At 43.2% G+C, this 12,288-nt stretch overlaps 1 protein-coding gene across 1 annotated transcript; it reads right to left on the bottom strand.

The window, feature by feature from the left end:
- Window positions 1-356: 356 nt before the first annotated feature.
- Window positions 357-5,093, bottom strand: RPL34 (ribosomal protein L34). Its single transcript, XM_006066868.4, has 5 exons — window positions 5,013-5,093; window positions 3,923-3,996; window positions 3,741-3,840; window positions 3,356-3,459; window positions 357-489 (listed from the first exon to the last, which is right to left on the bottom strand). Exons 2-5 carry the CDS (start codon window positions 3,985-3,987, stop codon window positions 405-407), a joined length of 354 nt encoding a protein of 117 aa, XP_006066930.1. The 5' UTR covers window positions 3,988-3,996; window positions 5,013-5,093; the 3' UTR covers window positions 357-404.
- Window positions 5,094-12,288: the final 7,195 nt, after the last annotated feature.

Consider the following 12,288-nt stretch of genomic DNA (forward strand, 5'->3'; position numbering starts at 1 on the left):
CCCGCAATTAATGCAAGAGACCTGGGTTCCAGCCCTGGAGATGGGAATGGCTACCCACTCCAGTATTCTTGCCTGGAGAGTTCCAGAGCCTTGTGGGCTACAGTCCATGGGGTCACCAAGAGTCCAACACAACTGGGTGACTAACACTCACAGTGTTTATTAACAGGAACAATATAACATAGCCTCTAGGAGAAAATACGTTACAGTCCGTATTTTAATGTTGTCTAAAATTCCAGCAATCACTGACCTCCAATTATTTTCAGAAAAAGTGATCAACTAAAAACTGTAGTGTATGTGTGGGGAATCTCCAGTTACCACAGAAACCAAACCTGTACACTAACAAACCACAACAGAAGTGAACAGAACGAGGCGTTTTGATTTATTACTCAAAAACGGTTCATTTTTTATTTAGCTTTCTGACTCTGTGCTTGTGCTTTCAATACTTTCACAACGATCTTCTGCTCTTCAATAAGGAAAGCGCGCTTGATCCTAGAAAAGAAAATATCAGTTTAAAAGTTTCATAAAAAACTGCATAGCGTGGGGGGTTCAAGAGGGAGGCGATGTACGTATACTCATGGCTGATTCACATGGTTGTATGGCAGAAACCAACACAACATTGTAAAGCAATTATCCTTCGATTAAAAATAAATTTTAAAAATCACAATCTTTTAACACTAAATTAATTTAACTTCCATAAATGGGGAAAGAAAAAAAAAAAGAGAGAGAGAGAAAGAACTGAGTTGAGCATATCAGCTAAGATGCTCAGAAGGGTAAAGGAAACCTAACAGGTAGATTTAAAACTTTAAAAGCTGAGATTTTATGGACAGACCTTTTCAGCCTAACGTGTCCTTCCTACACTGGAACTTAAAACAGGTTAATTCAATTTTATGCCAGCAGCACCCCTTCTGAGCCATGATAAACTATAAATTCATCCCACAGGAGACTCTGTCACTTATGACAGCTTTTATTCAACCTCATTTCATCACTGGGATTCAAGACTAATGAAACTACTACATTCGTCAACATGTCTTAGACCTTCCATTTAGAGAGGAAACACGGGCATCTCCTGGTGTTCCAGTGGTTAGGACTCTGAGCTTTCACTGCCAAGGGTCTGGGTTGAGAGAGGAAAGCATTTTATTTATCACTATTATTGCTGCTAAGTCGCTTCAGTCATGTCCGACTTTGTGCGACCCCATAGATGGCAGCCCACCAGGCTCCCCGGTCCCTGCGAGTTTCCAGGCAAGAACACTGGAGTGGGTTGCCATTTCCTTCTCCAATGTATCAAAGTGAAAAGTGAAAGTGAAGTCGCTCAGTGGTGTCCAACTCTTAGCAACCCCATGGACTGCAGCCTACCAGGCTCCGCTATCCATGGGATTTTCCAGGCAAGAGTACTAGAGTGGGGTGCCAAAATAGCCAAGTCCTTATTACCATTTGTTAAAGCTACTTCCACAGATAAAGCACTCATTTAACTCCCACAGAAACCCACCCCTCCATGCGCCCCACTGGTACCCCTGGCTACCCTCAAAACCCTGGGGTTTCTGACTCCTTCAGATGTCCCAGATGAAATCACACTACAGAAATAGTTGATATCCTTACTCAGAGCAAAACAGACTCCCTCAGTGTCACAGCAAACGCTATGCTTTAAGCTATGCTACAGATCTACACCCAAACCTCCAGAAGCTAGGGCTTCATTTTTAATAAATATGCTCATGGGGTTACATTCAGCAGAGCCTGAGAACCAAAGAGACTGGTAATAAGCTCCTGTACCTTGAAATTCACAACCCATTCATCCAATGTACCTTTCCAGTTTCATTTCTCATTCCCTCTGGAATCTCAATGTGTCAGATTGAACCATGCTCAATCTCTGTTGGCAATGCCCTCCTCACCTCTTGTGGAAACTTACCCATCATTCAGGTTCCACCTCAAATACTACCCCCAGATTCTCAGCTACTTTAATGTCATTTCTTCTCCAAACTTCAACCATAGTTAAGTTTTTCTGTATAAGTTATATATATTTTGCTTGTATTTGTATGGATGTAACATACCTAACCTCCCCTTACAAATTAACTCCTGAAAGGCAAAGTGAGGTTAGATTTGGTACAGGGACTGAGCCAGATTATTTCACAGAACAAGTTGAATAAACTAGAAGCAAACCATGTCTCTGAACCAATTTATCTTATAAAGACCAACAACTCTCAAATCTTTCCACTTAAGTCTTTTGACACAATTTAATGTAGCCAGTGGGGTTAATTAATAGCAAGAGCCTCAATAAAACCTGGGATGAATCCTCTTACCAGCTATGAAACTTTAAGCAACAAGCCTTGGGTTTTCCACAAAAAATAAGTAAATAAATAAATTGATACCTCCCTGATGGCCTTTTGACAGCTTTTCTTTTTAAAACAGGAAAGGCCGCATAGCTCGGCAAGCAGGATCTCAGCTCCCCAACCAGGGATGGAATCTGGGGCCCCTGCATTGGGAGCTCTGAGTCTTACCCACTGGACCAAGTCCCCTAACAGTGTTTATCATAAAACTGCCGAGCAAGTATTATCCTTATACACCCTACTCCTACCTATGCCACTACCTGGAGAAAGCAACGGCAACCCACTCCAGTATTCTTGTCCGGAAAATTCCATGCAAAGAGGAGCCTGATGGGCTACAGTCTACAGGGTTGCAAATAGTCAGACGCAACTGAGCACACACACATGCCACTACCAATCCTTGTGCATATCCACAAGAGCCAACAATCTCCCAATAACCCCCTTTACCCTCAGTCCAGCCTTCGGGTGCATGCAGGTGCCATTTCCTTAGCCTTAACAAAGTAGAGAAACCGTTCCAAGCACGCATCCTTTGTTGAATGCCTTTACTGTCCACACTGGGGCACATTCAGTCTCCAGGACCCCAAAGTTTTCCCAGCCCTGTTCAAACCTCACCAATCCCCACATTTGTAAGAATCAAGCCAAAAACCTGTCCCATAGGGCCCTTCCTGACTTGTGACATTTCTACCTTTCCTAACATCTCCCACAATGCTCTGCTCCAACCACATTAGAACCATACCCAGCTGTTTCGTTTCTACAATCTTTAAGACTTTCCACTCCCCATCATCAACCAAACCTTACCAGACTCAGCTTTTTAATTTCTACATAGCTTAAAGATGTCCAAATATCATACCTAAATTAATTTGGACTATATAATTAATATAACTTTTAAATTTGTACAGCACCAATTATCTCCAATCAAGGAAGGATTCTAGAATATGCAACTTTTGTTATTTTTTCACTATTCTAATGATTACCATGCAGTGCCACACAAACACACACACTTGTTTAAGACAGCCCCTCTGGTTTCAGCTACTTACCTGTCGCGGACACATTTAGCACACATGGAACCACCATAGGCTCGGCTGACGTGTTTCTTCGTTTTAGACAACCTCATGAGAACTTTTGGCCTCACAGCACGAACCTGCATAAAGAAAATGTTGAGATTATTTTGTGAAGCGTTAACAGAAATTTTCCTTGATATCTGATGTGTCAAGTGTAAACATTAACGATCTACCCGAACAGCATTTCACTCTATTTGTCTTACAGGCTTTAAAAGAAAGCCTATGTTCTTCATATTTGGATCATAAACCCTTAGTAATTCCCCACCCTCCTACCGGTGACCTCGCCTTCCCTCACTCCCTTATGGAGGAATTAACCTTCAGACGTTCAACCCTTGCTACTCATAGTAAAAGGTTCACTTACGCCTCTCAGTCGGCCTGGGCACACACCACATGCAGATTTTGGTGCTTTCCCAACCTTCTTGGTATAAAGGTAAACAATTCTATTACCAGGGGTTCGGGACCTAGGAAGTGAGAGAGTAGACAACAGCTCAGCATTCCGCAGAATAAATGACAATACCAGTATTAAATTTTGGAAATACTTACAGCCTGGTTTTGTTAGAGGCTGTATTGTAGGACAGCCTACGCCGGTAGGTCAGACGCTGCACCATCCTGAATGCCTAGTTAAGAAATAAAAATGGAATCACAGGGTTTACACATTAGCCATGTATGTTTTTACACAGGATATCCTTGCACTAAGGTATCTTATGAGAAGGATTCCATGTTTTAAATCTGGCTGGCCCTGTGTAGGCGCAAATTCTGTATCCGCAGATTCAACAACTGCAGAGCCAAAATATTCAAGAGAAAAAAACATTTCATTAAGTTCCAAAGAGCAAACGTTGAATCTGCTGTGTGCTTATAACTATTTACATAACCGTCTACATTGTATTATGTTTTATAAGCAATCTAGAGATGATTTAAAGTATACAGGAGGATTTTATATGAAGGACTCGAGTAGCAGCGATTTTGGAATCCTCCGGGTTCCTGGAATAATCCCTCAGAACACCGATGGACAGCTATACTTCTCATTTCCCAGTTAACCCAGTTACCCAAAACAACATATTAATAAAACAAACATTACACTGGAACTGTCAGCCGACACGGAACCGGCCGTTTGCCTCTCCAAAACCAAGACAGAAAACTCCGACACGGAACCGGCCGTTTGCCTCTCCAAAACCAAGACAGAAAACTCCAAATTAAAACACTTTAATTTTCTCTGCTAATAGAAAGCATTTTGAAATGACCCTGACATGCCGCTCGTCGGCCCTAACAGAGCACAGTTACAGGCACGGCGTTAAAACGTGACCTTAACATATGAAAATGTTCCGCGATTTCGCAGTTTCAAGAAACCGAAACACAACTCAACAACTCATTTGTTTCCGAACGCTGGACTGCGAAGGCGGCAAAGCCAGGGGTGCTGAGCTCCGGCCACTCACTGATCCAAAGCGAAGGTCTGGATCGAAGGATGTCTAAAGCTAAAATCCGAGGAACAGCTCACCACCAACCTTCCTCCGAAGCCCTTACACCGATGCTAAGTAAACAAACTATGCCTCAGAGATCCTGGCCCCTGCAACTCGCCGGATGGCGGCCGATTGTAAATGCAGTAGCGATAAAGCGAAGAAACAGGCAACCATACCTTTAGATACCGTGCCCGGAAGAGGAAAAAGGAAGTCCTTGCGGGGTGAAGGGTCAAATATGACCGCGCATGACAGGAAATAAGTCATTGGAAGAGGCGTGGTGACAAGGACGCCGCCATGTTGTACGGAAGTCTTGTAGCGGCCCTCGGTCGCGGGGATTCGGAACACCGCCACGTTTGCGTCAAGCGACGCGCCTCCCCTCCGTGGGCCGGGTTGTGTTTCAGCCTACCGCCTTCCTCAACAGCGACACACAGAGGTCATTTGGGGATCGCTGTAGAAACAAATGACAAAGGAGCTAGCTGCAAAAGGCAGAGGTGGGACAGTTCAGTTTAGTCGTTCAGTCGTGTCCGACTCTTTGCGACCCCATGAACCGCAGCACGCCAGGCCTCCCTGTCCATCACCAACTCCCGGAGTCCACCCAAACCCATGTCCATTGAGTCGGTGATGCCATCCAACCATCTCATCCTCTATTGTCCCTGTCTCCTCCTGCCTTCAATCTTTCCCAGCATCAGGGTCTTTTCAAATGAGTTCTGTTCTTCGCATCAGGTGGCCAAAGTATTGGAGTTTCAGCTTCAACATCAGTCCTTCCAATGAACCCCAGGACTGATCTCCTTTAGGATGGACTGGTTGGGTCTCCTTGCAGTCCAAGGGACTCTCAAGAGTCTTCTCCAACACCACAGTTCAAAAGCATCGATTCTTTGGTGATCATCTTTCTTTATAGTCCAACTCTCACATCCATACGTGACTACTGGAAAAACTATAGCCTTGACTAGATGGACCTTTGTTGGCAAAGTAATGTCTCAGCTTTTTAATATACTGTCTAGGTTGGTCATAGCTTTTCTTCCAAGGAGCAAGCGACTTTTAATTTCATGCCTGCAGTCACCATCTGCAGTGATTTTGGAGCCCCCGAAAATAAAGTCTGACACTGTTTCCACTGTTTCCCTGTCTATTTGCCATGAAGTGATGGGACCAGATGCCATGATCTTAGTTTTCTGAATGTTGAGATTCAAGCCAACTTTTTCACTCTCTTTCACTTTCATCAAGAGGCTCTTTAGTTCTTCTTCACTTTCTGCCATAAGGGTGGTGTCATCTGCATATCTGAGGTTATTGATATTTCTCCCAGCCATGTTGATTCCAGCTTGTGCTTCTTCCAGCCCAGCGTTTCTCATGATGTACTCTGCATAGAAGTTAAATAAGTAGGGTGACAATATACAGCCTTGATGTACTCCTCCTATTTGAAACCAGTCTGTTGTTCCATGTCCAGTTCTAATTGTTGCTTCCTGACCTGCATACAGGTTTCTCAAGAGGCAGGTCAGGTGGTCTGGTATTCCCATCTCTTTCAGAATTTTCCACAGTTTGTTGTGATCCACACAGTCAAAGTCTTTGGTATAGTCAATAAAGCAGAAATAGATGTTTTTCTAGAACTCTATTGCTTTTTAGATGATCCAGCAGATGTTGGCAATTTGATCTCTGGCTCCTCTGCCTTTTCTAAAGCCAGCTTGAACATCTGGAAATTCACAGTTCACGTATTGTTGAAGCCTGGCTTGGAGAATTTTAAGCATTACTTTACTAGAGGTGGGACAAGATCTACTTTTTTCCATTCTCATGGGCGCTAGAGCACATTGGACTTACAGAGCATCAATTTTGGGGTTAGGCCTCAGTTTAAATCCCAGTTCTGACACTTGGCACTAGGTCACCTTTGAGAAGTTAGTATCCTTAACTGTTCCTTTTTTCTTGTCATTCATTCAAAGCACAAATTTTACAAATTAAGATTCTAATCCAATATCTGCTGATTATTAGTTGTGTTATGTTGGGTGAGTCCTTTAATCTCCAAAAGGAAGATAGTAACTGCCCTGAAGAATTATGTTCGTGATCAGAGTCATTATGAAGTTAAAGCACTCAGTAGAGTTTCTTATAGAGAGTACTCAATAGATGGTGGCTCACTTTAGGATTATGTGCAAAAAGTTTCTTGAGGCTTCATATGGGTTGTAAAGTTTGAGCTGGGCCTTAAAGATGAGGAGGAAGAAAAAAAAATGTTTACATTAAGTGCCTCTTTTTATTTTTCCAAGAAGAGAGTCCTTTGCTTTCATTATGTTGTCAAAGGGGCTCAGGACGTCCAAAAAAACTGAAGAGCACCTTGGGCTCTAAGGAAAATGGCTGAAAAGGGTCTTTACATACTGAGAGAGAGTTGTATGCTGGTGTATCGGGGAATGCTTTTTAAAAATACATCTTTAAGGAAATAAGAAAGGTAAAATCAGGGACCCACAATGTGGTTACTACTGAGTGTAGGTAAGGGAGTTAGAGAAGGCAAGGTTTGGAAAAAGAAAAAGACCGGCACTTTACAGGAACAGATCGCCTTTAATGAGGCAAGAAGGGGCAGCAGTCAGATTAGTGAGCTGCTGCACTAACCCAAGAAAAGAGTAGAGTATATATAGGCATGTATGTGGAAACTTACTGTCTTAAGGGGGCCTGTTCTTCTCCAAGGTTGTCTGGAGTAGTTATCTCTTAAACGGCTGGCGCAAGAAATTCTGGAGATGGGCCAGAGGCTGGACCAGCTAGGAGCTGGGCGTAATCAACCTTAATGTCCATTTTTTTCTTTGGGTGAGAGAGTTCTTTGTTTTGCATAGAATGATGGGGAGGACCTGGAGGGTAGTTTTAACTCAAGGCTATTTTGAGCCATGTAACTTTCCTTCATGGAGGCCTTATCTGTTCGAACAGGAAGTTCTGGAATTGGGGTGGCTCTTCCTCAGTTCAGTTCAGTCCCTCAGTCATGTCCAACTCTTTGCAACCCCATGGACTGCAGTACACCAGGTTTCCCAGTCAATCACCAACTCCCAGAGCTTCCTCAAACTCATGTCTATTGAGTCAGTGAGGCCATGCAACCATCTCATCCTCTGTAGTCCTCTTCTCCTCCTGTCTTAATCTTTCCCAGCATCAGGGTCTTTCCCAATGAGTTAGTTCTTTGCGTCAGGTGGCCAAATTATTTGAGCTTCAGCATCAGTCCTTTCAATGAATGCTGGTGGTGGTGTTTTAGTCACAAAGTCATGTCTGACTCTTGTGATCCCATGGACTGGGAACCTACCAGGCTGCTCTGTCCCTGGGATTCTCCAGGCAAGAATGCTGGAGTGGATTGCCATTTCTTTCTCCAGGGAAAGAATAAATAGTCAGTACTGATTTCCTTTAGGATTGACAGGCTTGCAGTCCAAGGGACTCTCAAGAGTCTTCTCCAACACCACAGTTCAAAAGCATCAATTCTTCAGCGCTCAGCTTTCTTCACAGTCCAACTCTCACATCCATACATGACTACTGGAAAAACCATAGCTTTGACTAGATGGACCTTTGTTGGCTGAGCAATGTCTCTGCTTTTTAATATGCTGTCTAGGTTGGTCATAGTTTTTCTTCCAAGGAGCCAGCGTCTTTTAATTTCATGGCTTCAGACACCATCTGCAGTGATTTGGGAGCCCAAGAAAATAAAAGTCTATCACTATTTCTGTTGTTTCTACATCTATTTGCCATGAAGTGATAGGACCAGATGCCATGATCTTAGTTTTTTGAATGTTGAGTTTTAAACCAGCTTTTCACTCTCTCACCTTCATCAAGAGGCTCTTTAGTTCCTCTTCATTTTCTGCCTTAAGGGTGGTGCCATCTGTATATCTGAGATTATTGATACTTCTCCAGGCAATCTTGATTTTCAGCTTGTGCTTCATCCAGCCTGGCATTTCACATGATGCACATAAGTTAAATAAGCAGGGTGACAATATACAGCCTTGACATACTCCTTTGCCAATTTGGAACCAGTCCATTGTTCCATGTCTGGTTCTAACTGGTGCTTCTTGACCTACATTCGGGTTTCTCAGGAGGGGAGTAAGGTGGTCTGGTATTCCCATCTCTTTAAGAATTTTCTACAGTTTTTTGACCCACACAGTCAAAGGCTTGTCAATGCAGAAGTACATGTTTTTCTGGAATTCTCTTGCCAACGGATGTTAGCAATTTGATCCCTGGTTCCTCTGCCTTTTCTGAATCCAACTTAAACATCTAGAATTTCTCTGTTCATGTACTGTTGAAGCCTCACTTGGAGAATTTTGAGCATTACTTTGTTAGTGTGTGGGATGAGTGCAACTGTGTGGTAGTTTGAGCATTCTTTGGCATTGCCTTTCTTTGGGATTGGAATGAAAACTGATCTTTTCTAGTCCTGTGGCTACTGTTGAGTTTTTCAAATTTGCTGGCATATTGAGTGCAGCATTTTCACAGCATCATCTTTTAGGATTTGAAATAGCTAAGCTGGAATTCCATCACCTCTACTAGCTTTGTTCATACTGGTGCTTCTTAAGGCCCACTTGACTTCACACTCCAGGATGTCTGGCTCTAGGTGAGTGATCACACCTTTGTGGTTATCTGGGTCACAAAGATCTCTTTTGTATAGCTCTTCTGTGTGCTTTTGCCACCTAATATCTTCTGCTTCTGTTAGGGTCATACCATTTCTGTCCTTTATTGTGCCCATCTTTGCATGAAATGTTACCTTGGGATCTCTAATTTTCTTGAAGGGATCTCTAATCTTTCCCATCCTATTGTTTTCCTCTATTTCATTGCATTGACCACTAGGAAGATTTTCTTATCTCTCCTTGCTATTCTTTGGAACTCTGCATTCAGATGGATATAGCTTTACTTTTCTCTTTTGCTTTCTGCTTCTCTTCTTTTCTCAGCTATTTGTAAAGCCTCCTCAGACAACTATTATTCATTTTTGCATTTCTTTTTCTTGGGGATGGTCTTGATCACTGCCTCCTGTACAGTGTTACAAACCTTCATCTATAGTACTCCGGGCACTCTATAGAATCTAATCCCTTAAATATATTTGTCACTTCCACTGCATAATTGTTAGGGATTTGATTTAGGTCATACCTGAATGGTCTAGTGGTTTTCTCTACTTTCTTCCATTTAAGTCTGAATTTTGCAATAGGGGATTCATGATCTGATCCACAGTCAGCTCCGGGTCTTGTTTTTGCTGACTGTATAGAGCTTCTCTGTCTTTGGCTGCAAAGTATGTAATCAATCTGATTTCGGTATTGACCATCTGGTGATGTCCATGTATAGAGTCATCTCTTGTGTTGTTGGAAGAGGGTGTTTGCTCTGACCAGTGCGTTCTCTTGGCAAAACTCTGTTAGCCTTTGCCCTGCTTCATTTTGTACTCCAAGGCCAAACTTGCCTGTTACTCCAGATATTGCTTGACTTCCTACTTTTGAATCCCAGTCCCCTATGATGAAAAGGACATCTTTTTTCTGGTGTTAGTTTTAGAAGGTCTTCATAGAACCAATCATCTTCAGCTTCTTTGGCACTAGTGGTTGGGACATAGATTTGGATTATTGTGATATTGAATGATTTGCCTTGGAAATGAACAGAGATCATTTTGTAGTTTTTGAGGTTGCATCCAAATACTGCATTTCAGACTCTTTTGTGGCTCTTCGTGGCTGCCCTAAACTGGCGGGAAGCTGGGCCTCTGCACCCCCACATCATCCAGTCTTTGGTCTGGTGGCTCCCTGACCGTGAGCGAGGCAGTCTCTTGAAGCTGAGAGCAATGTCCAGTGACCCAGCTAATATCCTTAGTCCAGAAGAGAGGATTTGAATAGAGCATCCCAGTGTCCACTCAAGTTGCCTTCCAGTTTTTCCAGTCCAGTTATCGAGGTGAGAGAGCAGGTGAGTGACCGAGGGCAGATTCCCTGTCCATGCAGACCTATGTCAGACTGTGAGACCTGTAATTCCATCCTGTTCACATTTGTCACCACGCCAAATGGGAGGCTCTGGTTTTACCCTTCCCTTTGCTGACTCTCACATAGCTGCTTCTCCCCTGACCTTGTCATAGTTCCTTCTCTCCTTCCCAGTCCTTCCCTTTTCATCCCTTGGAAAGCCTTTCATCTCCGTACCAGTCCTTGATATGGAGTCTGGGGCAGAGAGTCAAATGTGGTCTTTGAATGAATGAACAACTGAATGCATTTACTTGGAATATATTCCATTTCTGGAAAGACTTTCCCAGCAGTTGAGTGTAACAGAAGGTGGGAGCCGTTAGTGCACTGCAGTGAACTTAGTGCACTTCACCTATCTTTCCAAGCCCACCTCCACCCCAGGAGAGAAGAACAGTGGTCTCACTATCACAGTTTTCCCTTATTGTACTTAACCCAGTTCTATAACATGACTTTTCTTCTCTTTCACTCTGTATTTGCATTTTTTTTCTCTATCAGACTTGCCAGAGACATGGCACTGTTATTAAACACTTCAAAGAACCTCATTTGCTTTTATTAATCTTTTAGTTTTTTGTTCATTAATTTCTGTGTACACTTACTAAATATCTCCAGTTACACATTGTACTGTTTTTTTTAAAAATAGTAGTTTTATTTATGTATTTATCTTTGGCTGTGCTGAGCCTTTGTTGTTGCACGGGCTTTTCTCTAGTTGCAGCAAGTGGGGCCCCTCTCTAGTTGTGGTGTGCAGGGTTTTCACTGCATTGGCCTCACCTCTTTCAGATCGTGGGCTCTAGGGCTCGCGGGCTTCAGTAGTTGTGGCTCCTGGGCTCTATAGCACAGGTTCAGTAGTTGTGGCCCACAGGCTTTTTTGCTCTGAGGCATGTGGGATCTTCCAGGACCAGGGATCAAACCCATATTTCCTGCATTGACACGTGGTTTCTCACCACTGAGCCACCAGGCAAGTCCTGTACTTTTTTTTAAAAAAACATCTATTTATTTATTTGGCTGTATCCAGTCTTAGTTGCAGCACTCGAGATTGTCAGTCTTCATTGGGGTATGTGGGATCTGTTTTAGTTGTGGCCTGTGGGATCTAGTTCTCTGACCAAGGATTGAACCTGGGCCCCCTGCAATGGGTGCTCAGTCTTAGCCACTGGACCACCAGGGATGTCCCCACAGTGTATTCTTGTCACTGTATCTCTAGGCCCTTCTTCTGGTTATTGTTTGCTGCATAACAAGCCATCTCAAACTTAGTGGCATAAAATAACACCATTGTATTATGCTTACGGAGTCCATGGGTCAAGCATTTCTGCATGGCATAGTGGGAATGGTTTGTCTTTACTACAGGATGACAGGGGTGCTTCAGCTGCGGGTGACTTGAACAGTTGCAGACTAGAGTCATCTGAAGACTTTTTAAGTTAATTCCTGGGTCAGGATACCTCAAAAACCCAGCTCAGCCTGAGACCATCAATCAGAGCACCTCTACATGACATCTCTGGGGCTTGGATTCTCACACACATGGCAGCTGAGAGGAAGCATCTTG

Source organism: Bubalus bubalis, chromosome 7 (genome assembly GCF_019923935.1).
Source record: "Bubalus bubalis isolate 160015118507 breed Murrah chromosome 7, NDDB_SH_1, whole genome shotgun sequence".
Classification (NCBI taxonomy): Eukaryota; Metazoa; Chordata; class Mammalia; order Artiodactyla; family Bovidae; genus Bubalus; species Bubalus bubalis.

Excerpts from the sequence above, each read along its gene's own strand:
- RPL34 (XM_006066868.4), bottom strand. The coding sequence starts at position 3,987 with ATGGTGCAGCGTCTGACCTACCGGCGTAGGCTGTCCTACAATACAGCC. Across the intron at positions 3,841-3,922 it reads GCCTCTAACAAAACCAGGCT|GTCCCGAACCCCTGGTAATA; the intron begins GTAAGTATTTCC and ends CTCACTTCCTAG. Across the intron at positions 490-3,355 it reads GCTAAATGTGTCCGCGACAG|GATCAAGCGCGCTTTCCTTA; the intron begins GTAAGTAGCTGA and ends TTTCTTTTCTAG.